General features: G+C 39.1%; 2 protein-coding genes across 11 annotated transcripts in view; one reads left to right on the top strand and one right to left on the bottom strand.

Moving 5' to 3' along the window:
* The window catches only part of ALS2 (alsin Rho guanine nucleotide exchange factor ALS2), an 86,604-nt gene extending 65,421 nt beyond the window's left edge, over nucleotides 1–21,183 (bottom strand). For 4 of the 10 annotated variants that reach the window (XM_027123935.1, XM_027123890.1, XM_027123918.1 and 1 more), the window contains exons 1-3: nucleotides 20,701–21,101; nucleotides 3,607–3,686; nucleotides 2,204–2,358 (exon numbers count right to left, since the gene is read on the bottom strand). In XM_027123935.1, coding sequence (XP_026979736.1) covers nucleotides 2,204–2,358; nucleotides 3,607–3,626 — 175 coding nt within the window. In that variant the 5' untranslated portion in view covers nucleotides 3,627–3,686; nucleotides 20,701–21,101. The other 6 variants (XR_003436560.1, XM_027123956.1, XM_027123962.1 and 3 more) reach the window with 3 other exon arrangements.
* Nucleotides 21,184–21,213: 30 nt separating this feature from the next.
* The window catches only part of CDK15 (cyclin dependent kinase 15), a 113,462-nt gene continuing 107,249 nt past the window's right edge, over nucleotides 21,214–27,426 (top strand). The window contains exons 1-2 of the mRNA XM_027123971.1: nucleotides 21,214–21,515; nucleotides 22,917–23,021. The gene's annotated coding sequence lies outside the window, so the exon portion shown is untranslated. The remainder of the gene's footprint in view (nucleotides 21,516–22,916; nucleotides 23,022–27,426) is intronic.

Raw genomic sequence — 27,426 nt, 5'->3', positions numbered from 1 at the left:
TTTAAATGTTATTTATAATATATATTGTGTACTAGATAGCCTTCCTGAGGTGTCATTTGTTTAAAAAGCAAATCACAACAAAACAAAGAAAAAAACAAATGAAGCCATGACTGGCTAGCTTTAGAATCAAAAGGGAAGGCACCAGTGAGTTGGGTACATGAATGATGATAACCTATTTGTGTTCACGTGTGCTACCAAGTCTTGGTTTTACTGCAGGTATTGGGGAAATTTGGGGGTATGTGCAAATGATTTATGCTAGCTAAAAAACTCAAATGGAACAAAGACTTGGCCATGGGTTTTGAAAAATATTAAACAAAGCCCACCATCCTTTCTTTCCTATGTGACCAGAGGGTCACCCTTTTTTTTTTTTAATTAATGAAAATAGGTACTATTTTTCCTCCAGCAGCAATTGAGTTGCTGATGAAAAAAAGGCATACTTTATCTTTGGCCTATTACACATGGCAGATACATTTATACACTCAAACTCACTACAACATCTATGTAAGGAAAAACACAATAGTGGCTAGAAGGAAGATCAGTTTTTATTAGGGAATTTCTAATTCGGATAGAGTAGTGAGAAAATAAGCTCACTGGTTAAGATCTTTTAAACTTTTCTTCCCAAGTGACATAACACACTTGCAACAGTTCACCAACACTTTCAATTGGTATTATATTCCATTAGAATAACAGTCTCTCCAGAGCAAATTGCAGAGAAGTGAATATTTAGACATCATTTTTTTAACCTGGAATACCTCAAAAATAGTGAGTCAATGAGGTGTCCTCATTGAATTATGAGCTAATGGTTAAATTGAATAGAGACAAAGCTTGAAAATTTCTAGTATTCAATCAGTACCACTTCCTCACTTAGAAAAGAAAGTACCAGAGATCTTTGTGCCATTTCAAGCTACACATTTGTGTGAGCTGAGATTTTTTGTTACTTTGACACTTAAACCAGAACACTGCTTAAACATGAACATAGGTTATTTACATTTTTTTTTTAAGTTTTCCCTCAGTTTTCCCAGGCTTTTAGGTTTGATTCTATATGTTTAAAGATATGCTCATGAAGGATTCCTAAATATCTTACTGAGGGGCTAATAAAACGACAGTAACAGAATTCTATTTATATATGTTTGAGAACTATAGATTTTGAAACCCACAGGTACTGGATACAGTTCACATTTGAAAAATAAGGCTTTCTCCAAATTCTGGCCTAATACAATAATAATAATAGTATTATGTATTATTATAATAAAAGTGACATAATTATAAAGAAATTAGAAAGAAATCCATGTTTACCCCCAAAAACCACCATGGTCAGATTTAAGTTTTGTTTCCTAGAATCTGTCTTCCCTTAGTTCCTACAAGGAAAATACCAAAGCATTGTTAAATACTTAATACTTACAGAGTAGAAATTTATAAATTAGTGAAGTTGATGGCAGTCCTGACCCAAATCAAATTTGCCATGACTTAGTCGGTGAAGTACCATCAAAATTAAAGGCAGAGCTCTCTATAAATTATAGCCTATGTTTCTGATATAGATTTGTAGATTTTATTATATGTTCTTATGAGCTGCTATTTATGCCTGAGAGAAACGGTACTGAGACAGTACAGCCAAGAGATTTAAAAAGCAAATTTTGAAATTAGACTCTCTGGGTTCCCATCCTAACTCTGACCCTTTAAATAGTCGTGTGTGCTTGGGAAAACAATTTAACCTCCCTGACCTTCAGCTTCCTCATCTGTGAAGTGGGGATAATAACAACAGCTACCTCATAAGGTGGTTGTGAGGACTCAGTGAGATAATACATATAAAGTGCTCAGTGCAGTGCCTGGCACATATAATTGTTTAATAAACATTAGCTATTATTAGCATTATCATTCTGATACATTTAATGAACGAAGGTATAGTAAAAGGGTCTCTGAATATGTAATCTTTTAAAAAAATCTCATTTTTCATGTACTTATCACTACTAAAATTTTTAAACTGTAATTCTCCCTTTTATTCTAGTTATGGTACATCTTAAATATAAGAACTCATCTGATTTCTGATGAAGGGAGTAAGAACATATTTTGAAAACAAAAAAAGCATAAGTTCCAGCAAAGTTCACTCAGAATCCCTCGTACCCAGTAACTCTCAGCGGCTACTATACGCTCCGACCCTGGTCAGAGTCTCAGTTAGTGTTGGCTAAGCCGTTCTTTTCAATACCTTCAGTCAGAAGAACTCCATGTTTCACTCCAAGGGCCGCATGAAGAACAGTCTTTCCTCCCCAGCCTGGCAATCTCTCTGGTGTTACAGAACGGGAGCCTGCCTGCCACACATGGACCAGGCCTCTTTCTTTGGATCCTTCAGCTTCTGTTGAGCTACAAACATCAAGAAAAATAGCTTAAAAATAGCTTGTTCCTCCAGGTCAGAACTGTATCTTTTGTCCTTCATACTGTCATGAGATTTATACCTTTTACCAGTACATGGGTGACTGAGTCAGACAGTTCGGCACCTATTTTATGGCATGGTTATGACACAGGAGCAGAGGTAAAATTACTATTTATATACATGATTTGAGGATAAACCCACAAATTACTTATCTCTATCTAAGAAGCAAACAAAACCTGGGCTATTTTTTGAAGTTTTCTGATTTAAAATTTCAAGATTCTTACTTCTCAGTACGTTAACTCCTTGTTTAGATGTTAAAGTTATAACATGTCCCAAGTTGGAGTCTTATTTTAAATTTTTAGTTTTTAATTTGGTATTTAAAAAAAAAGTATTTGATGAGAAAGACAGAAGGAATAGGGATCCACATTTCCCTTTATACCAAGTTTAAGCTCTATAATTCTTATTTAAATTTTTAAGAACTAAATTTATAACAGGTACCAGTAAAATCCTTCATGCTTTACTCACGTTCTAGCCAAAGAATTCTATCCATCTGATAACCCTAGTTCAAAGAACATAAAACACACAGCTGTATAACAATGACCGTATCCCAACTGCCTCCCTTTCCAAGAAAAGGCCACATTAACATACTCTGGGTTTCCCTTTATATAATATTTTCCTTTGTGTCGCCATTGATGGGGCATTTATTTTCATATTCTTTTTTTCTAGAACAGTGATGCCAATATTTTAATGAGGCACAGAAACTTTTTTTGGTTTTCTTTATTTTATAATACCTAGGATTTTCTCTACTTTTGTTAAATAATATTCCTCTGAACTGTAATTAGGCATAACCATGTTTTTATGAAAGGAAAGCCACAAACCTAACCCTCCTTTCAAAACATCATTCATGGCGCCGAGTTCTCTAAGGATAGAATTACAATTAATAATGCTACTTCTGAAAACTTGAAATTGTGTGACCAAAAAAATGGCCTCAAAACCTTCAAAATGGTGAAGACATTTTGTGCCTTTTATAAGCATAAGAAAGGAACTAGCAACAAAGTGTACACCACTAACAAGCTTTATTGTAATTATCTTTCTCTCTTTACCAATCAACACAAATGTCACTATTCCTACTTAATAGCCATCAACAAGAAAATTAAACTGAAGAGAAGCTACACATAAGTGGAACTGTCTGTTGTGTTTTCCTAGAAGGGTAGGGGAAAAGGAAAAAATGGTTTTACCTTTTCTTCTTTGAGTCCATCGGTCAGTGGAAGCACTCCATCACCAAATCATTCCCTCCTTGCAAAAGGTATATAAAACCCTAAAGGGCAAAACACAGGTAAGCACAAAGAGCAGTGAAAGAGCAGTTTGCTATTTTATCTGTCAGATTTTAAAAAAAGAAGAAAGCAGGCAGCTCTCCAACAAGTGCACATTCACTGGGCAATAAATATACAGCAAAACTATTTAAACTATTTCATATCCTGCCTGCCAAAGTCGAATCTCTAGACTGAGCCTGCCCACTGAGCTTATAAAAATGCCTGTTGATCGTCAAATATAATGTCAAAGTGAGAAAAGACTACCCACAACCTAGCTGTACTTTGTCAGGCAACAGATTTTTTTCATTTGTTTTTTATTATAAATAAGTTCAATCTGAAAACTCAATGTGTTAAGTATTCATTACACACAAATTAAGGCTACTTTTCAAATGCTGCTGGGACATATGAACACTTAAATACCAATTAAGTAAACAAGAATTTCTTGGGGCTTCCCTGGTGGCGTAGTGGTTAAGAATCTGCCTGCCAATGCAGGGGACACGGGTTCAAGCCCTGGTCCCGGAAGATCCCACATGCCACAGAGCAACTAAGCCCATGCACCACAACTACTGAGCCTGTGCTCTAGAGCCCACGAGCCACAACTATTGAAGCCCACGTGCCTAGAGCCTGTGCTCCGCAACAAGAGATGCCACCGTAACGGGAAGCTTGTGCACCGCAATGAAGAGGAATCCCCTCCCACTGCAACTAGAGAAAGCCCGCGTGCAGTAGCGAAGATCCAACGCAGCCAAAAATAAATAAATAAAATAAATTAAATTAAAAAAAAGAATTTCTGCAATCTCTCCAGTAATGTATCAGATTCAAACAGTTTTAATTTCATTTTCCAGTAATGCACACACACAGAATTCCACCATTAAAACAAAGTTTTCCATGTATTGGAACTAGCAGTGTTTTCCCCAAATCAACCTCAATTCAAAACCATAATCCAAAGGGCTGGAAGAAAGAAGTTTGAATTTAAAATATCTATTTTTTAAATCTACCATTTAATAGAAAAGAGCTATATGAAAATAACAGTACAAATATTATGACCTATCATTTCAGAAACTCAATGTTTAATAAAGTAAGAGCTAGAAATACTGACAGGCAGACAGAAACGCTCAATGCATTTCAACTAAGAAATTCACATTTTTAAGGGCACCAAAACTCATGAAAATAAGAGCAACGGGGTTTTAGATGTGTGAATTTAGATGTGTGAATACTGGGGCCAAATTCATTATTTTTCTGCAAAAGGGTATGGCATCGTCACTGTGCTTTGAAAAGAGCCCACACCGGCAGGAATGATGTAAGACCATCTGTTTACTCCAGGTTGCCTGTGAATTCTTACAGTTTCCCATCTGTATATCTGGAGGAAATTACTCTCTACCTAATGCTTATTTTAGAAAGATTTTGACTCATTCAAAGTTGGATGAAGGGTACATGTAAATGAAAGATATATCTGATCAGATTTAATAAATGCTATTCATTTAATAAATATGATTACTAAGTGGTACTATGCTTTGTGTGTGATAGTAATTCACTTTTAGTAAAATGTACAGTTCACAGCATACAGAAAAGTTCTGAGGCCAGGTCTAACCTATGCTCATCTATGAGAGATCAGGGAGTAACTGGTCCCTTGATAAAAGTTAAACAATGCCCGGGGGGGAAACCAGAGAACTGCTCTGGGAGGGTGTGGGAGTGCACAAGCACACTTCAAGCAACTGATTCACTGTTCGTAAACCTAATTGTGTCCTACTGCCTGTCAATCAAAACTGTTGAGAATCGGTAAAATGAATAAAGCAGCTGACCTTTCTTCTCTTTTGGTGTCATATTCTTGAATACAGTGTTTTCTTAAAGTGGATTACTCCTTATGCCACATGATTTCTAACCAACACTCATTTTTTCAAATCCAAATGGAATTAAAACTCTACAAACTGTCTTGCAACTTTGTTACTTACTATATACCGTAGGAAGGATAATGATTCCCAAGATACCCATGTCCTAATGCCCAGAACCTGCGAATATGTTAGGCTACATGGCAAAGGGGAAGTTAAGCTGCTAATCAGCTTGTTTTAAGTTGGGGAGATTATCCTAGTTATCCAGATGGATTCAGCATAATCACAGAGTCCTTAAAAGTGGAAGAGACAACAAGCCTCTTAGATAGCCACATCCACCACAGGGCAGACAGCAGAAGCAAGAAGAACTACAACCCTGCAGCCTGTGGAACAAAAACCACATTCACAGAAAGACAGACAAGATGAAAAGGCAGAGGGCTATGTACCAGATGAATGAACAAGATAAAACCCCAGAAAAACAACTAAATGAAGTGGAGATAGGCAACTTTCCAGAAAAAGAATTCAGAATAATGATGGTGAAGATGATCCAGGACCCCGGAAAAAGAATGGACGCAAAGATCAAGAAGATGCAAGAAGGGGGCTTCTCTGGTGGCGCAGTGGTTGAGAGTCCGCCTACCGATGCAAGGGACGCAGGATCGTGCCCCAGTCCGGTAAGATCCCACATGCTGCGGAGCAACTAGGCCTGTGAGCCATGCCTGCTGAGCCTGCGTGTCCGGAGCCTGTGCTCCGCAATGGGAGAGGCCACAACAGTGAGAGGCCCGTGTACTGCAAAAAAAAAAAAAAAAAAAAAAAAGAAGATGCAAGAAATGTTTAACAAAGACCTAGAAGAATTAAAGAACAAACATAGATGAACAATACAACAATTGAAATGAAAACTATGCTAGAAGGAATCAATAGCAGAATAACTGAGGCAGAAGAACAGATAAGTGACCTGGAAGAGAGAATGGTGGAATTCACTGCTGCGGAACAGAATAAAGAAAAAAGAATGAAAAGAAATGAAGACAGCCTAAGAGACCTCTGGGACAACATTAAACACACGAACATTTGCAATATAGAGGTCGCAGAAGGACAAGAGAGAAAGAAAGGAGCAGAGAAAATATCTGAAGAGATTATAAACAAAAACTTCCCTAACATGGGAAAGGAAATAGCCACCCAAGTCCAGGAAGCGTAGAAAGTCCCATACAGGATAAACCCAGGAGAAACACACTGAGACACATAATCAAACTGGCAAAAATTAAAGACAAAGAAAAATTATTGAAAGCAGCCAGGGAAAAACAACAAACAACATGCAAGGGAACTCCTATAAGGTTAACAGCTGATTTCTCAGCAGAAACTCTACAAGCCAGAAGGAAGTGGCATGATACACTTAAAGTGATGAAAGGGAAGAAACTACTACCAAGATTACTCTACCCGGCAAGGATCTCATTCAGATTCAATGGAGAAATCAAAAGCTTTACAGACAAGCAAAAGTTAAGAGAATTCAGCACCACCAAACTAGCTCTACAACAATGCTAAAGGAACTTCTCTAAGTGACAAACACAAGAGAAGAAAAGGGTCTACAAAAAAAAACCAGGGCAATTAAGAAAATGGTCATAGGAACATACATATCGATAATTACCTTAAATGTGAATGGATTAAATGCTCCAACCAAAAGACACAGGCTTGCTGAATGGATACAAAAACAAGACCCATATATATGCTGTCTACAAGAGACCCACTTCACACCTAGGGACACATTCAGACTGAAAGTGAGGGGATGGAAGAAGATATTCCATGCAAATGCAAATCAAAAGAGAGCTGGAGTAGCAATACTCATATCAGATAAAATGGACTTTAAAATAAAGAATGTTACAAGACAAGGAAGGACACTACATAATGATCAAGGGATCAATCCAAGAAGAAAATATAACAATTATAAATATATATGCACCCAACATAGGAGCACCTCAATACATAAGGCAACTGCTAACAGCTATAAAAGAGGAAATGGACAGTAACACAATAATAATGGGGGACTTTAACACCTCACTTACACCAATGGACAGATCATCCAAACAGAAAATTAATAAGGAAACACAAGCTTTAAATGACACAATAGACCAGATAGATTTAATTGATTTTTATAGGACATTCCATCCAAAAACAGCAGATTACACTTTCTTCTCAAGTGCGCACGGAATATTCTCCAGGATAGATCGCATCTTGGGTCACAAATCAAGCCTCAGTAAATTTAAGAAAACTGAAATCATAACAAGCATCTTTTCTGCCCACAATGCTATGAGATTAGAAATAAATTACAGAGAAAAAAAACGTAAAAAACACAAACACATGGAGGCTAAACAATACGTTACTAAATAACCAAGAGGTCACTGAAGAAATCAAAGAGGAAATCAGAAGACACCTAGAGACAAATGACAATGAAAACACGATGACCCAAAACCTATGGGATGCAGCAAAAGCAGTTCTAAGAGGGAAGTTTACAGCTATACAAGCCTACCTCAAGAAACAAGAAAAATCTCAAATAAACAATCTAACCTTACACCTGAAGGAACCAGAGAGAGAAGAACAAACAAAACCCAAAGTTAGCAGAAGGAAAGAAATCATGAAGATCAGAGCAGAAATAAATGAAATAGAAACAAAGAAAACAATAGCAAAGATCAATAAAACTAAAAGCTGGTTCTTCGAGAAGATAAACAAAATTGATAAACCACTGGCCAGACTCATCAAGAAAAAGGAGAGGACTCAAATCAATAAAATTAGAAATGAAAAAAGAGAAGTTACAACAGACACTGTAGAAATACAAAGCATTCTAAGAGACTACTACAAGCAACTCTATGCCAATAAAATGGACAACCTGGAAGAAATGGACAAATTCTTAGAAAGGTGTAACCTTCCAATACTGAACCAGGAAGAAATAGAAAATATGAACAGAACAATCACAAGTAATGAAATTGAAACTGTGATTAAAAATCTTCCAACAAACAGAAGTCCAGGACCAGATGGCTTCACAGGTGAATTCTATCAAACATTTAAAGAAGAGCTAACACCTATCCTTCTCAAACTCCTCCAAAAAATTGCAGAGGAAGGAACACTCCCAAATTCATTGTATGAGGCCACCATCACGCCGATACCAAAACCAGACAAAGATACTACAAAAAAAGAAAATTACAGACCAATATCACTGATGAATATAGATGCAAAAATCCTCAACAAAATACTAGCAAACAGAATCCAACAACACGTTAAAAGGATCATACACCACGATCAAGTGGGATTTATCCCAGGGATGCAAAGATTCTTCAATATAAGCAAATCCATCAATGTGATACAGCATATTAACAAACTCAAGAAGAAAAACCATATGATCATTTCAATAGATGCCGAAAAAGCTTTTGACAAAATTCAACACCCATTTATGAAAAAAACTCTCCAGAAAGTGGGCATAGTGGGAAACTACCTCAACATAATAGAGGCCATATACGACAAACCCACAGCAAACATCATTCTCAATGGTGAAAAACTGAGAGCATTTCCCCTAAGATCAGGAACAAGACAAGGATGTCCACTCTCGCCACTGTTATTCAACATAGTTTTGGAAGTCCTAGCCACACAATCAGAGAAGAAAAAGAAATAAAAGGATACAAATTGGAAAAGAAGAAGTAAAACTGTCACTGTTTGCAGATGACATGATACTATACATAGAGAATCCTAAAAATGCCACCAGAAAACTACTAGAGCTAATCAATGAATTCAGTAAAGCTGCAGGATACAAAATTAATGCACAGAAATCTCTTGCATTCCTATACACTAATGATGAAAAATCTGAAGGAGAAATTAAGGAAACACTGTCATTTACCACTGCAACAAAAAGAATAAAATACCTAGGAATAAACCTACCTAAGGAGACAAAAGACCTGTATGCAGAAAACTATAAGACATTAATGAAAGAAATTAAAGATGATACCAACAGATGGAGAGATATACCATGTTCTTGGATGGAAGAATCAATATTGTGAAAATGACTATACTGCCCAAAGCAATCTACAGATTCAATGCAATCACTATCAAATTACCAATGGCAGTTTCTACGGAACTAGAACAAATCATCTCAAAATTTGTATGGAGACACAAAAGACCCCGAATAGCCAAAGCAGTCTTGAGGGAGAAAAATGGAGCTGGAGGAATCAGACTCCCTGACTTCAGACTATACTACAAAGCTACAGTAATCTAGACAATATGGTACTAGCACAAAAACAGAAACATAGATCAATGGAACAAGACAGAAAGCCCAGAGATAAACCCACGCACCTATGGTCAACTAATCTATGACAAAGGAGGCAAGGATATACAATGGAGAAAAGACAGTCTCTTCAATAAGTGGTGCTGGGAAAATTGGACAGCTACATGTAAAAGAATGAAATTAGAACACTCCCTAACACCATACACAAAAATAAGCTCAAAATGGATTCAAGACCTAAATGTAAGAACAGACACTATAAAACTCTTAGAGGAAAACACAGGAAGAACACTCTGACATAAATCACAGCAAGATCTTTTTTGATGCACCTCCTAGAATGGAAATAAAAACAAAAATAAGCAAATGGGATCTAATGAAACTTAAAAGCTTTTGTACAGCAAAGGAAACTACAAAGAAGACGAAAAGACAACCCTCAGTATGGGAGAAAATATTTGCAAATGAATCAACAGACAGAGACTGTGTATATAACAGACAACAGACAACAGACTGTGTATATATTATCTCCAAAATATATACACAGCTCATGCAGCTCAATATTAAAAAAACAAACTACCCAATCCAAAAATGGGCAGAAGACCTAAATAGCCATTTCTCTAAAGAAGACATACAGATGGCCAAGAAGCACATGAAAAGCTGCTCAACATCACTAATTATTAGAGAAATGCAAATCAAAACTACAATGAGGTATCACCTCACACCAGCTAGAATGGGCATCATCAGAAAATCTACAAACAACAAATGCTGGAGAGGGTGTGGAAAAAAGGGAACCCTCTTGCACTGTTGGTGGGAATGTAAATTGGTTCAGCCACTATGGAGAACAGTATGGAGATTCCTTAGAAAACTAAAAATAGAATTACCATATGATACAGCAATCCCACTACTGGGCATATACCCAGAGAAAACCATAATTCAAAAAGACACATGCACCTCAATGTTCATCGCAGCACTATTTACAAGAGCAGGTCATGGAAGCAACCTAAATGCCCATCCACAGATGAATGGATAAAGAAGATGTGGTACATATATACAATGGCATATTACTCAGCCATAAAAAGGAACGAAATTGGGTCATCTGTTGAGACGTGGATGGATCTAGAGACTGTCATACAGAGTGAAGTTAAGTCAGAAAGAGAAAAACAAATATTGTATATTAATGCACATATGTGGAACCTCGAAAAATGGTACAGATGAACTGGTTTGGAGGGCAGAAATAGAGACACAGATGTAGAGAAACAAACGTATGGACATCAAGGGGGGAAAGTGTCGGGGGTAGGGGTGGTGGTGGTGGTGGTGTGATGAATTGGGAGATTGGGACTGACATGTATACACTGATGTGTATAAAACTGATGACTAATAAGAACCTGCTGTATAAAATAAATAAATAAATAAAGTGGAAGAGAGAGGCAGAGGAGAGCTTGAGAAAGAGAGGTGATGATAACAAGCCATGTCAGAGAGCTGCTAAATTGCTGGCTTTGAAGATGGGAGGGGGCAGCCATAAGCCAAAGAATGTACGTGGCCTCTAGAAGCTGGAAGAGGCAAGAAAACGAATTCTCTCCTAGAGCCTCCAGAAAAAAACACAGCCCTGCTGACATCTTGATTTTAACCCAGCGAGACTTGTGTCCGATTTTTAACCTAAAGAACTCCAAGATAATAAATTTGTGTTATTTTAGGCACTGAGTTTACAGCAATGCTACAAGCAGCAACAGAAAGCTAGTACACTATTTCACACACATCTTTCTTTATCGATATTTATAGATCGAATTTTGTTTTAATGGTGTTTAATATACTTGACTTCTCCTAAGAAGACACGTGTGCCTGAAATTCAGATACAGCAATGAGAAAAAAGGAAATGACTCGTAAGGAAACATAACTAAAAAGGAATATTGCACCTAAATGTGGGAAGCTTATATTATAAAGTTTTACCTCACATACTTAAAATATGCAGCATTTACCGAATCCAGTTAATCTAACATTCTTCCTCAATTATGTATCCAAACAGAAAAAGTACACCAAAAAATTTGTTTTCCTAGTATTTTTATAATCCCCTCTCTGAGAAATCTACAAGACTTGCCTCAACCATTCAAAAAGCATTTAAACTTGCTTATGTACTTCCAATGCTAACAGTTTTAACTGTTATAAAATTGCCTAATCATGGGGCTTCTTCTGGGGATATTTCTCCCCAGATGAGCTTTGGGGGTCAGGATCCCTGTACTTTGCTTCTTTTCTTCTGTTATAGTAACTTTCCCTCATAGCCTTTATTATATTAACTAGCTCTGATACAGAAGCTGTGTGATATTTACAGAGTCAGAAAATGTGGGGTCCTCTTGTACCTCACCTGGCCTTTCCAGAGATCAATGGCATCTGTAAAAGGAGCAAACTAGACTGTAGCATCCCCTCCAACTATTAAGTACTATGAGTCACAGAACAAAGATGCGTTCATTTTAAAGTATACCACTCTACACTTCAAATTATCTCCTTCACAGTGAAATGTAAAGTAATTAAACTCTCAGATGACCCTTTAAAACAAAAAGCTTGGTCCTTAATGAGTTGATTCCACTTTTAGATCCCAGTGGATACACACCCTCCTGCTACATTTAACAGAGAAATAAGCTATCCTGTACATGCAGAGAATATGGTTTTAATTCCATGATCTGGGAGTGCCCTAAAAAAAAAAAAATCTGGTCTAGATGTTCTAATTATTGCTAGAAAGAAAAGCTACTACTATGGGTCCATGATACCGTAACCAGAAATCTAAACTCCAAAAAACTCTGAAAACTCAAAGTTTTTTCATTTAAGTCTTTTGGTGGCAAAATCTAATCTGACCTGAACTCATCCAAGAGCAAAACCAACATGAACTAATGTGATGCTATTTAGTTTTTACCCCTTTAGTGTACATCTTCATCTGTCACAGAAATATTAATATGATTGTAGGGTGGTACCAAAGGTCCCACGAGAAGTGTTATATAATATATGGTTTATGCACCTTATTCTAAAGATCAGAAAAACTCTGAATTCCAAAACATGCCTTGCCCCAAGGGTTTCAAGTAAGGGACTGGGAACCTGTATTCTAAAACAACTATCATTTTCGGTAGGGGTCCTCAACTTTTTAATGGCAATGATTTACATCACTTGTTTTAAAAGTTTTAAGTCCATTTTATAGTGAACATACTCACACAGAGTACCCAAATGAATTCTGTAAGAAATATCCTCCCTGCAAATACTCACTTGGCTCATCTTAGTGGAGGAAGGAAGCCTGGGTTCTTTAATTTCATACAAGACTACCAATTTGGCGGAAAGATGTAAATAATGAGAGAGGTGCTGTGTCCTAGAACAACTAGGACTTAGTGATGTATTAGACATAAGTGGGGGGTAAAGGAGAAGGAGGTATCAAAAATGACCTCTAATTTCTCCCTTGAACAACTGTGTAGTGGTACCATTTACTGAAATGAGGAAGAGTGACAGGGTAGGATTCTGAAGTGGAAGGTAAGATTCTCGTAAGACAAGATTTTTTTATAAGTTCAAGATGCCTGTGAGAAATCCAAGAATACATGTCAAGTGAGCAGCTGAATATGTAAGTATGGAGTTCAGAAGAAAGGTCTCAACTATTGATATAAACTTGGGAAGGCATATGGATAATATCTGAAATCAAGGCAATGGATAGTATCACTGGAGTGTGTGTTAGGAGAAAAGGGAGGCACAGAATCAAGCTCTTAAGTTACTCGGATAGGATGAGCAACAAGCAAAGACTGAGGTGAGAAGTGGCCTGAGAGGTAGAACAAACAAGAGTCTGATGTGGGCACATGAAGCAAAGCAGAGCGTGTTTCCAGCAGGAATGACGGGTCAACACGGCTGGGCTCTCAGCTGGGGACTGAAAACCAGATTGCAGCAGGCTGACTATAAATGGCAGGTGAGGACATGAAAATAAAGTTGGTGTAAATGATTCTTTTAAAAAATACTGAAATGGCAAACAGAAATGGAGAAGTAGCTGGAGAGAAACATGAAGATCAAGGGTGTAATTTTGGGGGGTGGGGGAAGATGAGAGACAGCTGAACATGTTTGTAGGACAATGACATGGTTCCTAGATGCAAAGGAGACAAGGACAGAGGGCAGAACCAAAATCCTGGACAAAAGTGAAGAGGATAGCGTCCGGAACACGCATGCAGTGGGACTGGTCTTTCACAAGAGAAAGGGTCTACATTTTAAAAAGAAACAAAACAACAGGTACAGATACAGGCAGGATTATAGATTTTGTGGTGGGAGGATAAGAGTCCCACATGATGGCACCTGTAAGTGACTAGGACTTCACAGTATGTGTGCTATGTTTTCTAATCTCACACCTGGTTCCATTCATTCTGTCTCTTTATTTTATTTTGCCACATTTACACATTTCTGTAAACTGCCTTTTAGGAACAAGGCAGAATATAAATAAAAATTTTAAAATATGAAACAGAAATGTGTTAATGGACTAGTATTCCAAATGCAAAAAGAAAATTAAATCATGTAGCATTCTATGTATTCACATCTAGTAAACTTTATTCTCTGGACAAAGTCCTTTTGCCTTAATAATTTAGTAAAAGTTAGTATATTAACTTTAATTAAATTTCAACAACTAAAACCACATGTAGTTTTCTCACCTACTGTACTCCAGGTATGGAACTAATATAAAACTTCCATGGAAGCCAAAAACATCTTATGCTCTATTATATCCCAGCTGCTTAATATAGTCCTGACATACAACAAGTACTCAATAAATACCTGTAGACAGACTAGGCCTATATAAACCAACAAGTTCCTACCCTTAAGGAGTTTACATACGAGTATGTTCTATCTTTCTGACTAGAATGATGGCTCTAAGTAGACAGTGCCCTCAAGGCATAAGAAAGCTAACTTAACACTAGCAAAGCTGGGCCCTTCTACTCTTAGTCTCCTGTCTCATTTATTGGTTTAAAATAAGTGTATTGATTAAAATAGTGAAATAATAGCAATAATTATAGTTATAAGAGTAATGATATTACTGTTTAGAATGACAAGACATTAAGATAGGAAGACAATAAAAATAATAATAAAGGAGCAAACTGTATCATAATGCCTTGAAAAGAATTTGGACATAGAGTGAATCTGACATAAAATTACTACAGATTTCATGCAGTCATTTACACTTTCTCTTTAAAGTCTGAGTTAGTTGTGTTTTATTACAACGTAGTAAACCAGAGTTTATACTGTGAATGCAGTAAACAATAATTGAAGACCCTATGGAATTTTACACATGGTAAATGCTTAATAAATATTTGCTTTTAGAGGCTCAGTCTATGTTTACACATGGATTAAGGCAACTTTTGACTCAAACACCTGATTTACAACTAATCTGTACACCAACAACTGCTACTTCCTGGATATCCTGCCACTCTAGCCTTTACCCGCCACCACCGAAGGTTGAGGAACACTCACCTTGCACCTAAGGCTTGACAAACCAACCACCATCAAAGGGGGAGGCCACTTCAAATCCTAGCCCTCTCAGCCTGAAATGCTGCACTGGAGGCACTGCCTAATACCACTATGGGAGCTGACCAACCCCTTAAATCCTGACCCAGAGTTCAGGAGTTCAGTAAATTAATGCATTAAATAAAGTCAGTAGGCTGGCCTAGAGAGTACTTATTATTTATCATGTTGTTACTAATGGGATAATGCACTTAAGTCATTGATTCAAAATATATTATAAACTCCTGGAGGTCAGAAACCATGACTTATTCATCGGTACATTCTTGTACCCATGGTAACCACTAGGTATAAGCTGGCTACGCATAAGTGAGTCCTCAGTGGAAGACAACCCTCGATCTTAAGTTCCAGTCCACAGACTTCCAAATGATTAGAAGGTTTCCATGCCTGTTATAAAAGTCAATGTCTGACATGAAAGGAAAGTGTCTTCTCATAATAGAAACTCTCATACATAATTTGCTAATGGTACTTCCTAACAAGGAAGATGCTTTTATTTCATGTCACTTCACAGATGTTAGACAACTAGGAAAGAACAGTCCCTTTCTCCTTAGTACATGGAGACTGTTTCTGGGCAATCAGGGACACTAAGGCTTCATAGTCTCTTTCTCTTTTTACTTATTATTTTTTTTTAATGGCCTGCTAATTTCACCCTGAAACCTACTAAAACGACACTCTTCTGATTGTTGAGAATCTTCTAAAATGGATATTACTCATGGGAGAGGGGGATAAACACGGTAAAATAAACACCCAGCAAATACCCATTTAGCTCCTTTTTGCACCCACTGCCTATCTCTTTAAAATGCATTTTCTGTAAATACTAAATTCCCATGAAACATTCTGATAAATATTATAATATCAGCAACTGAATTTCAAATTCCCAGGTACTGCAACCATTTATGCCTATTATTACTTGATAGCATATAATTTCTGATATAAATTATTCCTTTAATACTTTGCTACTATTCTTTTACTAAAATGGCTACTTTTTTTAAAAAGGCAATATTACAGAAACACAGTTCAAAGTATGTTGGCTTATTTTACCAATCAATAATATCCAGTGCTTAAGGTCAACAAGGGGCCACATAACTGAACAGGGAGTACACATGTCAAAATATACTGCTCTGGAGATACAGGTTTCACTTAGAGTATTTTGAAAGTGCTAATAACAAGTATTCTTGATTAGGAATGAAAATGTTGTTTTTAAATGTGTGAGTCATATTAGAGATCAGCTATTAAATTCATTATTTGTTACTCAACCATTTAACACATTGTCGTCATGTTTACTTATCAATACCTGTAGAAAGAGCATTATTTTGTTTGAGCAATAACTAGGACACTTGCATTCACAGTATAAAACTCAGGTTTACTACAATGTAATAAAATTTAACCAATGAAAACTTTAAAAAAGTGTTAATGACTACACGATATCTGCAGTAATTTTTTTTTTTAATATTTAAATATTTATTTATTTATTTGGCTGTGCAGAGTCTTAGTTGCGGCATGCAGGATCTAGTTTTCTGACCAGAGATCGAACCCGGGCCCCCTGCATTGGGAGTGCAGAGTCTTAATGCTGGACCACCAGGGAAGTCCCTCCGCAGTAATTTTGTATGTGAGTCACTCCGTCAAATTCCTTGCAGGGCTTTATGATACAATGCACTCCCCTATACTTTGAGAGTTCGTGATCGGTACATGCCTGCACTTCTCAAGAGTCTCTAGAATTTAAATTCCCCTGCAGCCTTTCAAGAAGGATCATTCCTCGTATCCTAAGGCAAACATCTTCCCAGGAGCACAAGTCAAACAGAAAAGTCTGTCTCCTCTCTTTAGAAAAGCTTTACATAGTGGAGCTGCATGGGCACATTCTTTTCACTGCGGGGAGAGAAGCTACAAAGTAAAAAAAAAAGAAAGCATATCGGGAGAGAGCCCCGATTATATATAAAAATTCTAAGGTGCTAGTTGCACAAACTATCTTAACCATTCACAAATCTGTAAAAATATTAATAATAATAATGTACAAATCCATGTACCCATCATTGAGTTTTAACAAATATTAACATATTTTCATATTTGCTTAAGCTCCCTTTAAAATAGAAGAAAAAGTTATACGTAGATTTGGGACTTCCCTGGTGGTGCAGTGGTTAAGAATCTGCCTGCCAAGGCAGGGGATAAGGGTTTGAGCCCTGGTCCGGGAAGATCCCACATGCTGCGGAGCAACTAAGCCTGTGCGCAACAACTACTGAGCCTGCGCTCTGGAGCCCACGAGCCACAACTACTGAGCCCACGTGCCACAACTACTGAAGCCCACGTGCCTAGAGCCCGTACTCTGCAACAAGAGAAGCCACCGCAATGAGAAGCCCACGCACTGCAATGAAGAGTAGCCCCCGCTCGCGCCGCAACTTAGAGAAGTCCTGCGCACAGCAACGAAGACCCAACGCAGCCAAAAATAAATAAATTAAATAAAATAAATTAAAAAAAAAAAGTTATACATAGATTTGAAGGAGCTCTACCCAAACCTTCCTTCTCCAGAGTTACCCTCTATTCCTAAAGTTAATGTGTCTTATTTCCATGTATATTCTTATACTTTTATGTACTCTCACTAGATACATACATATCAATAAACAGTAATATGCTATATTGTTTCAAAACTCTACATAAATGCATAATACAGTATTCATATATCCTTTGGCAACTTGCTTTTTTTTTTTTTTTTGTGGTATGCGGGCCTCTCACTGTTGTGGCCTCTCCCGTTGCGGAGCACAGGCTCTGGACGCGCAGGCTCAGCGGCCACGGCTCACGGGCCCAGCTGCTCCGCGGCATGTGGGATCTTCCCAGACCGGGGCTCGAGCCCGTGTCCCCTGCATCGGCAGGCGGACTCTCAACCACTGCGCCACCAGGGAAGCCCAGCAACTTGCTTTTTTTACTCAATATTATGTACTTGAAATATGTATCCATGTTATAAACAAACATCTAGTTTATTCATTTTTACCAAGGGATAGTATTCCATTGCATGAATAAACCATAGTTTATCCATTTCCCTACTAAAGTACAGCTGGATTGTTCTACTTTATCACTATTTTAAGAGCTGCTATAATCATCTTTGTTAGATGTTTGCTTGGGCAATTGCTCCAATTTTAGTTAAGAATTCAGCTCAACAAAAATTTAGGTTGCGGAAGAAAAGAACCCTTAGAATGAAAGTAAATTCACCCAGATCCCATTGACCCAGTCTTTTTTTTCCATAGGAGTTGAGAAAACTGTACATTTTTCTTCAAAACCAAACTGTATGAACTGTACAATAAAAGAGTAAGTCTACAAGAGCCCCCAAAAGTACTCAATACATCTCTGATTTGAATATTTCTGCTCTATTCATGTGGATCAATTAATTCACCTATGTTCAGCTCTTCTGTCACTTGTGTGATGCTGGCAAACATCAAGACAGAATGTAAAGATGGCACCATTACATCTATAGACGAACGGGAAATGGGGATAGGAAAATAAATGTAATGCTAAAAAGGACCACGTCATAATTGGTTGCTATTTTATTTGTGGTTACCGCGCATTTTCTTAAGGACTGATATCCTTAAGAAATCTACTTCCTTATAACTGATGACTGAATTAATTGGTCATTTATGAAAAGTTAAAAGAAAAAATATGTTTAAAAAAAACTCTACCAGAAATATCTATATCCCTAATACCGTTAGAGTATGTGGTAGGTTTAATTCCACAAAGTTATTAAAATCCTCACAGCATTCCTCTGAGTGTCGGAGAAAAGGGCTCAACCTCACACTACATCAAAGCAAGCCTTCTTTTACACCAGCTCAAAAATCACCACTCTCTACCTTCCTTCCTAGTTTTTCAACTCATACCTTACCTAGTCTCATATTAATAAAGAATTATAAAAGGTTTTTACAAGTCAGTCATATTCTTTGGAAATACCTTTAGAATGGATCCAGCAATACTGCATTTAACCCATGTTTTTCATGAAAATGTGTAAGATTGATAGTACTCTTCCCATCTAATCACATGAAAACTAAAATCAGTTCTCAGTGAGGTTGTTACCATACCTTTTGCTTCTTTGACAGTCAAAATGCCCGAAGTAAGTCAATGACAACCTAAGTTCTGAAAGGCTGAAATATGGAGAAAAGGGATTCCAGTTCACATTGCATAAATCAACTTAAAAAATAAGGGGCTCACATAATGCCAACTTAAATCCCCCCCACACAAATTACGTGTTTGGTTCTTTATGTTCTGCATCATCTTTTCAAATTTTAATATTGTGAAACAGCTTCTAACATTTCTTGCTATAGCTATGAATCTTAAGTCTGCCAATACTAGTCATTGTTTGCAAACTAAGTAATAAATTTAAACTAGGTATAGATTCCATCAGCATTTTAGGTTCTAATGGAACACATTAAAGGTTCTAATGGAACACCAAAGTTACTATAGACCAACCTGAAATCATATTTTCTCTAAATATACCCCTATATCATAAACCTATCTGGAAACTATCCCTTGATTTTTAAAAGTAAACTATAGTTCTTTTCTAAAAAAATATTCAGTTCTCTTTCACACCATTTAGAAAACAGCGAGTCAGTGGATCATGATGTAGTGGAAAAGGAAATGACTTATAAAAATGGCTAATATGTATTGAATATCTACATACAGTGCCAAGCACTGTAAAAAAAATATGATACATGAACCATTACATGTAAAGGTAACTTATGAGGAAGGTACTTTTATACCCGATTCAGAGATAAGGAAATGGAGGCAGATAAGTAACTTGCCCAAACTCAAAGATGTAAGTGTATGTGACTCCAGGTATGCTCAGGTCTAAAGCACTTCACCACTATGCTTGTATTATCAAGATTAAAATACTGTAATCTACTGCAAGAGCAAATTTTTCACTCCTTAAATTCTTAATTTTATTCTTTAAAGCCTTTTAAAGAACATTTACAGCCACCAACAAATCCAAAAGGCAACAGACTAAGGATCTGCGTTTGTGTTCAACAGTGATTTCCTTTTCCATTCTAAACCAAAAGGAGAATACTCTACTTGGATAAGCCACTTCAGCCCGTGTGCTTTTCCTCTTCCCTCATCAACAAAGACCTAAGCAGTACAACACTTCGGCGAACCTACACTTGTCTGTCTCCAAAGTAGCCCTATTACACAGAGGACCAACACCACCGTCAGGACCATTTCCTTACGACAGCCCCTATGTTATTCTGTTCCTATCTTCACTTCTCAAAAGAACTTAACCACCCTCTGCTGGATAACTTGACACGACAAAGGACTAAGGCTAAACTACTAATGCTTAATATCAAAGTCATTTTCTTTTTCCACAACCGCCTTTTCAAGCCAGCAAAACTCTCGGTTCACTCTCCACCGCGATCTGCATCTAGGAACAAACCCACCTGGGACACTCACCAAGGTTCGCCGCCAGGGACCCTGGTTTATCTGGTCGGCGCCTAGAGTGGGCATTCAATAAATCCTCCTGAATGAATTGGTGGAAGGCAGGGTGGGGGGAGGCGGGAAGGGGGGCGCGAAGGAATTTCACGACCCTGAGATCTCTGCAGTGGCGCCCGGTCTGGGGAGGAGGAACCGGGGCGACTGAGAGAACCTGGAGCCGCTGGGTGCTCCTCGACAGGCAGGTCTGTTGGTCGGACGCTGGCTTGGGAAGACGCGGGCGCCGTCTCCGTGAGTCTCCGCAGCGCGCTCCCGGGCCTCGGCCTGCGCCTCCGCCTTTCTCCCGGACCCCGGCGTCCCGCACGCTGGAGGCCCCGGCCGATCAGCCCTCCGAAGCCACGGGCCAACCCAGGACCCGCGCTCGCTCACCTGCCGCTCCCGCTACAGCACCCCGGTCTGCATCCGGCGCGAGCCTGGCAGTCCCGCGGGCCCGTGAGATCAGCTGATTCACGGGGGGCGGGGCTTCTGGGCAGGGGCTGGGCGGCGAGCGAGTGTGAAGGCCGGAGATCACTCCCGACGTAGGTGGGGTTAGATGCCAACGGAGTCTGGTAGGGATCAAAATTACTAAAGGGGCGTTAGGCACCGCGGGCAACGTTCCCGAGATACTGCCTTTCCCTTAGGACCAGGCAGAGCCACGACTCCTAAGATGCACTTGGGCAATGACGTAACGTGGCGTCGCCAGGGCCTAACTACGAGCGGTTCCATGGTAACGGTGAGGAGAGTGGTTGGGAGCTGCAGTCATTTTGCTGCTACCTCAGACTGCTGTAGTCCGAAGGGTAAGTTCGTTACTCTTGACAGTGAAAAGGCTAAAATGTCTTCAGACTGCTTCTATAGACTGTACCCTAATGGTAGTCACTTCCTCCCCCGAGAATGACGTCATCGCCAGGCGGCTGGGATTGGCGCTAGTATCCGCACTTTTTACTACTTCGTTGCAACCCCGAAGGATGGAGTGTGGTAAGAGGAAATGAGTTGGCCTCTCCTGTGATCCCCACTGAGCTCTCCCGTATGCAATCTGAGTAACGCCAGTTTGCTCAGCACACAGTTTCACGACTGTCTGCTTGTTGCAGTCACAGCCCCACCACGACTCAGCTCGCGCCCCCTAAGTCCCCTCGTGAAGATTTTCCCGAGACGCCACTCATGACAGTGGGTGCAAACTCTACTGCTGGGCAGTGTGCCATCGCTGGACCTGTAAACCTGTATTCAGACCATCAGCGAAAGATGTGCAGTCAGGGTCTGAAAATCCTGTGCATAAATGGTCTATTAAGTTCACCAACATCCTCAACTCGATTGCCTCCTTGATCCTCCATCACCTGCAAAACCGTTAGTTTACAACAGTTCAACCAACCTTGTACACTCTTGCACCAGTGCTGGAAAAAACATAACCCTGAGGATTGGTACCACTGCAGACCAAGGGTGTCCAACTTCAGTCAGGACTACCATGTGGCCAGGCAATCTTGTTAAGCCCCAAATTGTCCTTAACACATTGCTATTCAGAATTTCTCCTATCCCTATCCCCTGTTCTTCCCAGCCCATACACTCTCCTAACTTTTTACTGAACTCTACCCACCCACCCTCTTTGGTAAAAATTTAAAAAAAATAAACTTTGCCTCCTACATTTCTAAGGAAAATGAGACCCCCCAGGGATGAATTTCCTTAACTCCCAGCAGCCGCTATCACAAAGCCTACCTGCAGCCCCAGCCTTCCTTTCCTTCGCCCTCTTTCTCCTTAGAAGTGTTCTGGCCTCTCAAGGTTAATCCCTTCCAATCCACTTAGAGGCTTGCTCCATTACTTATCGCTTCTCTTTTGTGTATTTTCAACCTCCCTGTCTCTTGTTACTCTTACTGCTAAGGATATGAGCCTGTTCCTGCATATCCATCTTTAATTTCTTTTTCCTTTGTCCTCCTTTCTTTTACTTTCTGACCTCCCAATCTTCCTCCTCCCAATCTGCAGTCTCTGCTTTTTCAGGTCTACTGAAACCAGTAATCACCTTCTAATTTTGAAAGCTAATGATACATTCTAAGAATGGAACCATTCTATGCAACCATTTAAAAGAAGGAGAATGCTCTGTATGTATTGATGTGGAATGATCTGGAAGTTAGGTTAAGAGAAAAAATGCTAGATGCTGAATCATGTGAATTGTATTCTACCAGTTACATGTTATGTATGTCTTTTCACAGGATGAGAAAGAGAGGATATATATCCTTGTCTTTGTATATTCATATCTTGGCTCTGACAGGATGCATTAAAGTGACTGACACTGGGGAGGAAAATTGGGAACAAAGGTAGGAAAAAAACACACTTTTCACTCTATGCCATATTGCACTGTTTGAACTTGTAACTTTACAAATATAGTTTGAATATGCTTTTTTAAACTTATTTTTAAAGCTTTTAAATCTAAAAAAAAAGGTACAATTTTCATTCTTATCTTCCTTTCCCTCTTTTCCTCCTTGTTTTCTGGGATGCATTCCTTCTGGGTTTTCTCCTACTCCTCAGACCTTTCCTTTACATTTCAGACTCTTTCTTTCACTTGTCCCTTATATACATGGACTAAATAAATATTTATTGCACACTTATTATGTGCCAGGCACTGTTCTAAGCACTAGAGAGACACAACAATTAGCAAAACAGATAAGAGTGCCTCCTCTCATGGAACTTGCACTCTGTTGATGTGGAAGATAGTTTCCAACGATGGCCACCATCAGTTCCCCCTTCATGTATAGAAATGCCACTCTTGACATCAAGAGATGCAGTCTATAGCCTTTTCCCCTGAATATGGGCTAGCCTATGGTTGTTTTCCCAACTAATAAAATGTGACAGAAATGAAGTTCTGATACTTCTGAATCAAGGCCTTAGAAAGAACTGGCAGCTTCCACATCCCCGTCTGAGAGGCCAGCTGCCTACCATGCTCCAACTATACTATAGATTGATAAAAGACAATATGAAGAGATAGGCCACATGGAAGAGCATTAAGGTGCCAGTCTTCTGGGACCTTCCAGGCCAGCCCAGTTACTGGCTGAATGCAGCTGAGTGAGTGACACCAGCCGACATCAAGGTGAGTGTAACAGCCTAGTTAAGCCCTGCCTGAACTCCTGACCCACATTCCCAAGAAATAGTAACTTGTTGCTTTGAGCCACTAAGTTTGGGGGATGGTTGGTTATGCAGCAATAACTGAGACAAGTGGGAAGAGTGAGAGGTAAACAAATACAGCAGTGACTAGGGCTACAAAGAAGCAAAATAGTATAGCAGCTAAAAACACAGCCTGGGTTCAAATCTCAGCTCTAGCACTTACTAGCTTAATGACCTTGGCACAAGTTATTTAACCTCTATGTACTGCTGTTTCTTCATCCATAAAGCAGGGATCGCAAAGTCAGCTACTTCATAGGGTGATATGAGGACTAAATATAAAGTGCTTAGAATGCTACCCGGCATATAAGTGCTATATAAATGTTGTTGTTTTGTATGAACAATAAAGAAATGTAAAGGAATAGACAGGGAAGAGTGCAATTTCATGTAAGGTGTGCAGGGCAAGCCCCTTTTCCAAGAAGACATCTGAACAGAGATCTAAAAGGAAGTGAGGGCACAAGCCGTGTGAATATCTGACACTCCAGGCAAAGGGAATAAGTAACTGTGAAGGCTAGGAGGGCAGTGTGGCTAGAGCTGAAAGAGAAGAGATTGAAAGAGGCTGAATGAGGCTAGAGTTAAATGAGAAGAGGTTGAAAGGTAAGAGATAAGATCAGGTAGACAATGATCTGGTAGTAGGAGCAGATCCTCTGGGCCATGCAAAGGATGGAAAGGACTTTAGGTTTATCTGAATGATAAGAGCAACCATTGGGGCTTTGAGCAGAGGGTGTTGTAATCTGGCTTCTGTTTTAAAAGGATGATTCTTCTGCTCTGTGGAGAGTGATCCTAGTGTAGGAGTTTAAGAGCGGAAGCAGGGAGAGCTGAAAGAGGCTATCGCAGTACAGTTGTCCCTCAGTACCCATGGGGGATTGGTTGCAGGACCCCTGTGGATACCAAAATCTGCAGACACTCAAGTCCCTTATAGAAAATGGTGTAGTATTTGCATATAACCTATGTACATCCTCCTGTATACTTTTTTAAAATTAATTAATTTATTTATTTATGGCTGTGTTGGGTCTTCATTTCTGTGTGTGGGCTTTCTCTAGTTGTGGCAAGCGGGGGCCACTCTTCATCGCAGTGCGCGGGCCTCTCACTATTGCGGCCTCTGTTGTTGTGGAGCACAGGCTCCAGACGCGCAGGCTCAGTAATTGTGGCTCACGGGCCCAGTTGCTCCGCGGCATGTGGGATCTTCCCAGACCAGGGCTCGAACCCGTGTTCCCTGCATTGGCAGGCAGATTCTCAACCACTGTGCCACCAGGGAAGCTCCCTTCCTGTATACTTTAAATCACCTCTACATTACTTATAATACCTCATACAATGTAAACGTCATATAAATAGTTGCCTGGAACAGCAAATTCAAGTTTTTCTTCTTGAAACTTTCTGGAATTTTTTTTTTTTCAAATATTTTCAATTTGTTGTTGGTTGAATCGGTGGATGCAGAACCCGCAGACACAGGAGGGCCAAGGCAAACAGTTACCTGGCTTGGCCTAGGATGGCAGTGGAGGAGAAGGTGAAAAGGAGTTGGACTCCTGATGTGTTTTGAAAGTGGAGCCTACAGTATTCGCTCATGGATTAGAAATGAGCAATTGAGACAAAAAGAATTAAGGCCTGAGTTATTGGTAAAAATGCACTGTTGCTTACTGAGATGGAAAAGACTGGGAAAAAGAGTATGTCTGGGGACATAGGGAGGAAGTACCAAGTATTCATATTTGAACGTGTTATAGATTATATTGCTAGTAAGCATCTGAATGGAAATGCCAAGTAGACAATTGCATATATAAGTCTTGTGTTGAGAAGAAAGATCAGGGCTAGAGATAAAATTTAGGAAGTTGTCCATGGAAAAGATAAGCAGCCTGAGGCCCAAACTCTATTTAGAGATTAAGAAGATAGGGAGGATCTAGCCCAGAATCCTGCTAGGTTCTTTGAGAGGAGAATTTACTTGTGTTTGAGAAATAGAAAGAAGGCAAAAGTATCTAGCACAGAGGGAAGAGTGGTAGAAAGTGAAGTTGCAGTGATCATGTGAGGGTTGGTAGGCCAGGATATGAGTTTGTTTTTTATTCTAAATGCAAGGGGAATCATCAGAAAGTTTTAAGTGGGGAAGTGACCTGATTTTATTTATATTTTTGAAAGTTCATTCTGCCTAGTACTTTATGTATACGTCCAATTTCATTACACAGAATATTAAAAGGAAGTTTACTCAAGGGTTGAGATTTAGTAATATTAATATTTTTAAATTTCATTCTGACTGAATAGATTACAGGAGAATAAGAATTGCAGCAGGGAGACCAAGGAGAAGGTATTTCATTAGGCCAAATGAGCGATGATGATGACTTGGACTAGGGTGATAGCAGTACAAATTGAGAATTAGGTAGATTTGAGAGTAGAATTGTCATGATTTAGTGATGGATTAGACATAATTTTGATTCATATCCTGCCTGGGTTTTCTGTTGAGCAAGTGATTCATGGGCGTTCTGTTTTCTAAACTGGAGAAGACTAAGGAGAAGCATTTGGCATGGTTCTAGAGGTCTGTTGTTGGCATATTGACTTTGGGATACCTTTTTGGCATCCAAGTGGAAATATCAAGTTGGAAGTTGGGGTTCTAGGGAGAAGTCAGGTCTGGAGATAGAGATTTGAGTCATTTGCACATAGGTGCCATTCAGAGCTAAAGGGACTAGATGAACTTACCTGGGAAGAAAGTGTTGATAGGAAGGTGTAGATAAGGCTGGGACAAAGAACTGGGTTGCCCAAGCTTAGAAGTTGAGCAGAGGAGGAGGAACCAGGAAGGATGATTGCAAAGGAGTCCCAGAGAGGTAGGGGGAAAACTAGGAAAGTACCCACTTCCCAGAAATCAGAGACTCTCAAGAAGGATGGCATGATAAACGGTGTTGAATGCTGCTAAATGGTAAAGTAAGATAAGGTATGAGAAGTGATTTGATAAGATGGAATCTCTGGTGACTTGATGTGAGGAAAAAAAAATGTTGCATGCCGTTCCAATTCTACAGGAATCAAGCCATTAGCCACTGCAGTTGCCCACTGACAGTGCACCCAGAGGGGAATTCAGGATGGAGAAAAACAGGAAACATTCTGTGCCTTGGATATACTGGCCCTTAGATAATTAAGATGCATATCTAAGGAAAATTTTCAAATGACCCCAGATTCTTGCTTATTCCCATACACAGAAAAGCACTAAAATCATTAACTTCAGCTATCTGTTCTTTGTGATTAGCAGTAATCTTTTGATGCTTGACTACACGTTTTTCCCAGTTAAAAAAGTTCATATGTATATCCTAGCTCCTCCCTTACCTCTTCAGAGCAGTTCCTCAGAGCTCTCTGAGAGGCTGTCTCCCAGGCTATTGTCCTCAGTAAGGTCCCTGAATAAAACTTAACTCACAACTTTTACGTTGTGTATTTTTCTTTCAGTAGACATTGACAAGAGCAGGTTCAGTGGAGCAATAGACAAAGAGGCTTTACTGGGGGTGAGTTTAAGAAAGAATAGGAGGTGAGGTAGCAGGGACATCTCCTTCAAGAAGTTTTGCTGTGAAGTGGAATAGAAAACTGGGGTAGTAG

This window comes from Aethalodelphis obliquidens, unplaced genomic scaffold (assembly GCF_003676395.1).
Source record: "Aethalodelphis obliquidens isolate GAN/ISIS:26980383/991018 unplaced genomic scaffold, ASM367639v1 scaffold2, whole genome shotgun sequence".
In the NCBI taxonomy this organism is placed as follows: domain Eukaryota; kingdom Metazoa; phylum Chordata; class Mammalia; order Artiodactyla; family Delphinidae; genus Aethalodelphis; species Aethalodelphis obliquidens.
This window is presented reverse-complemented; position numbering and strand designations above follow the sequence as displayed.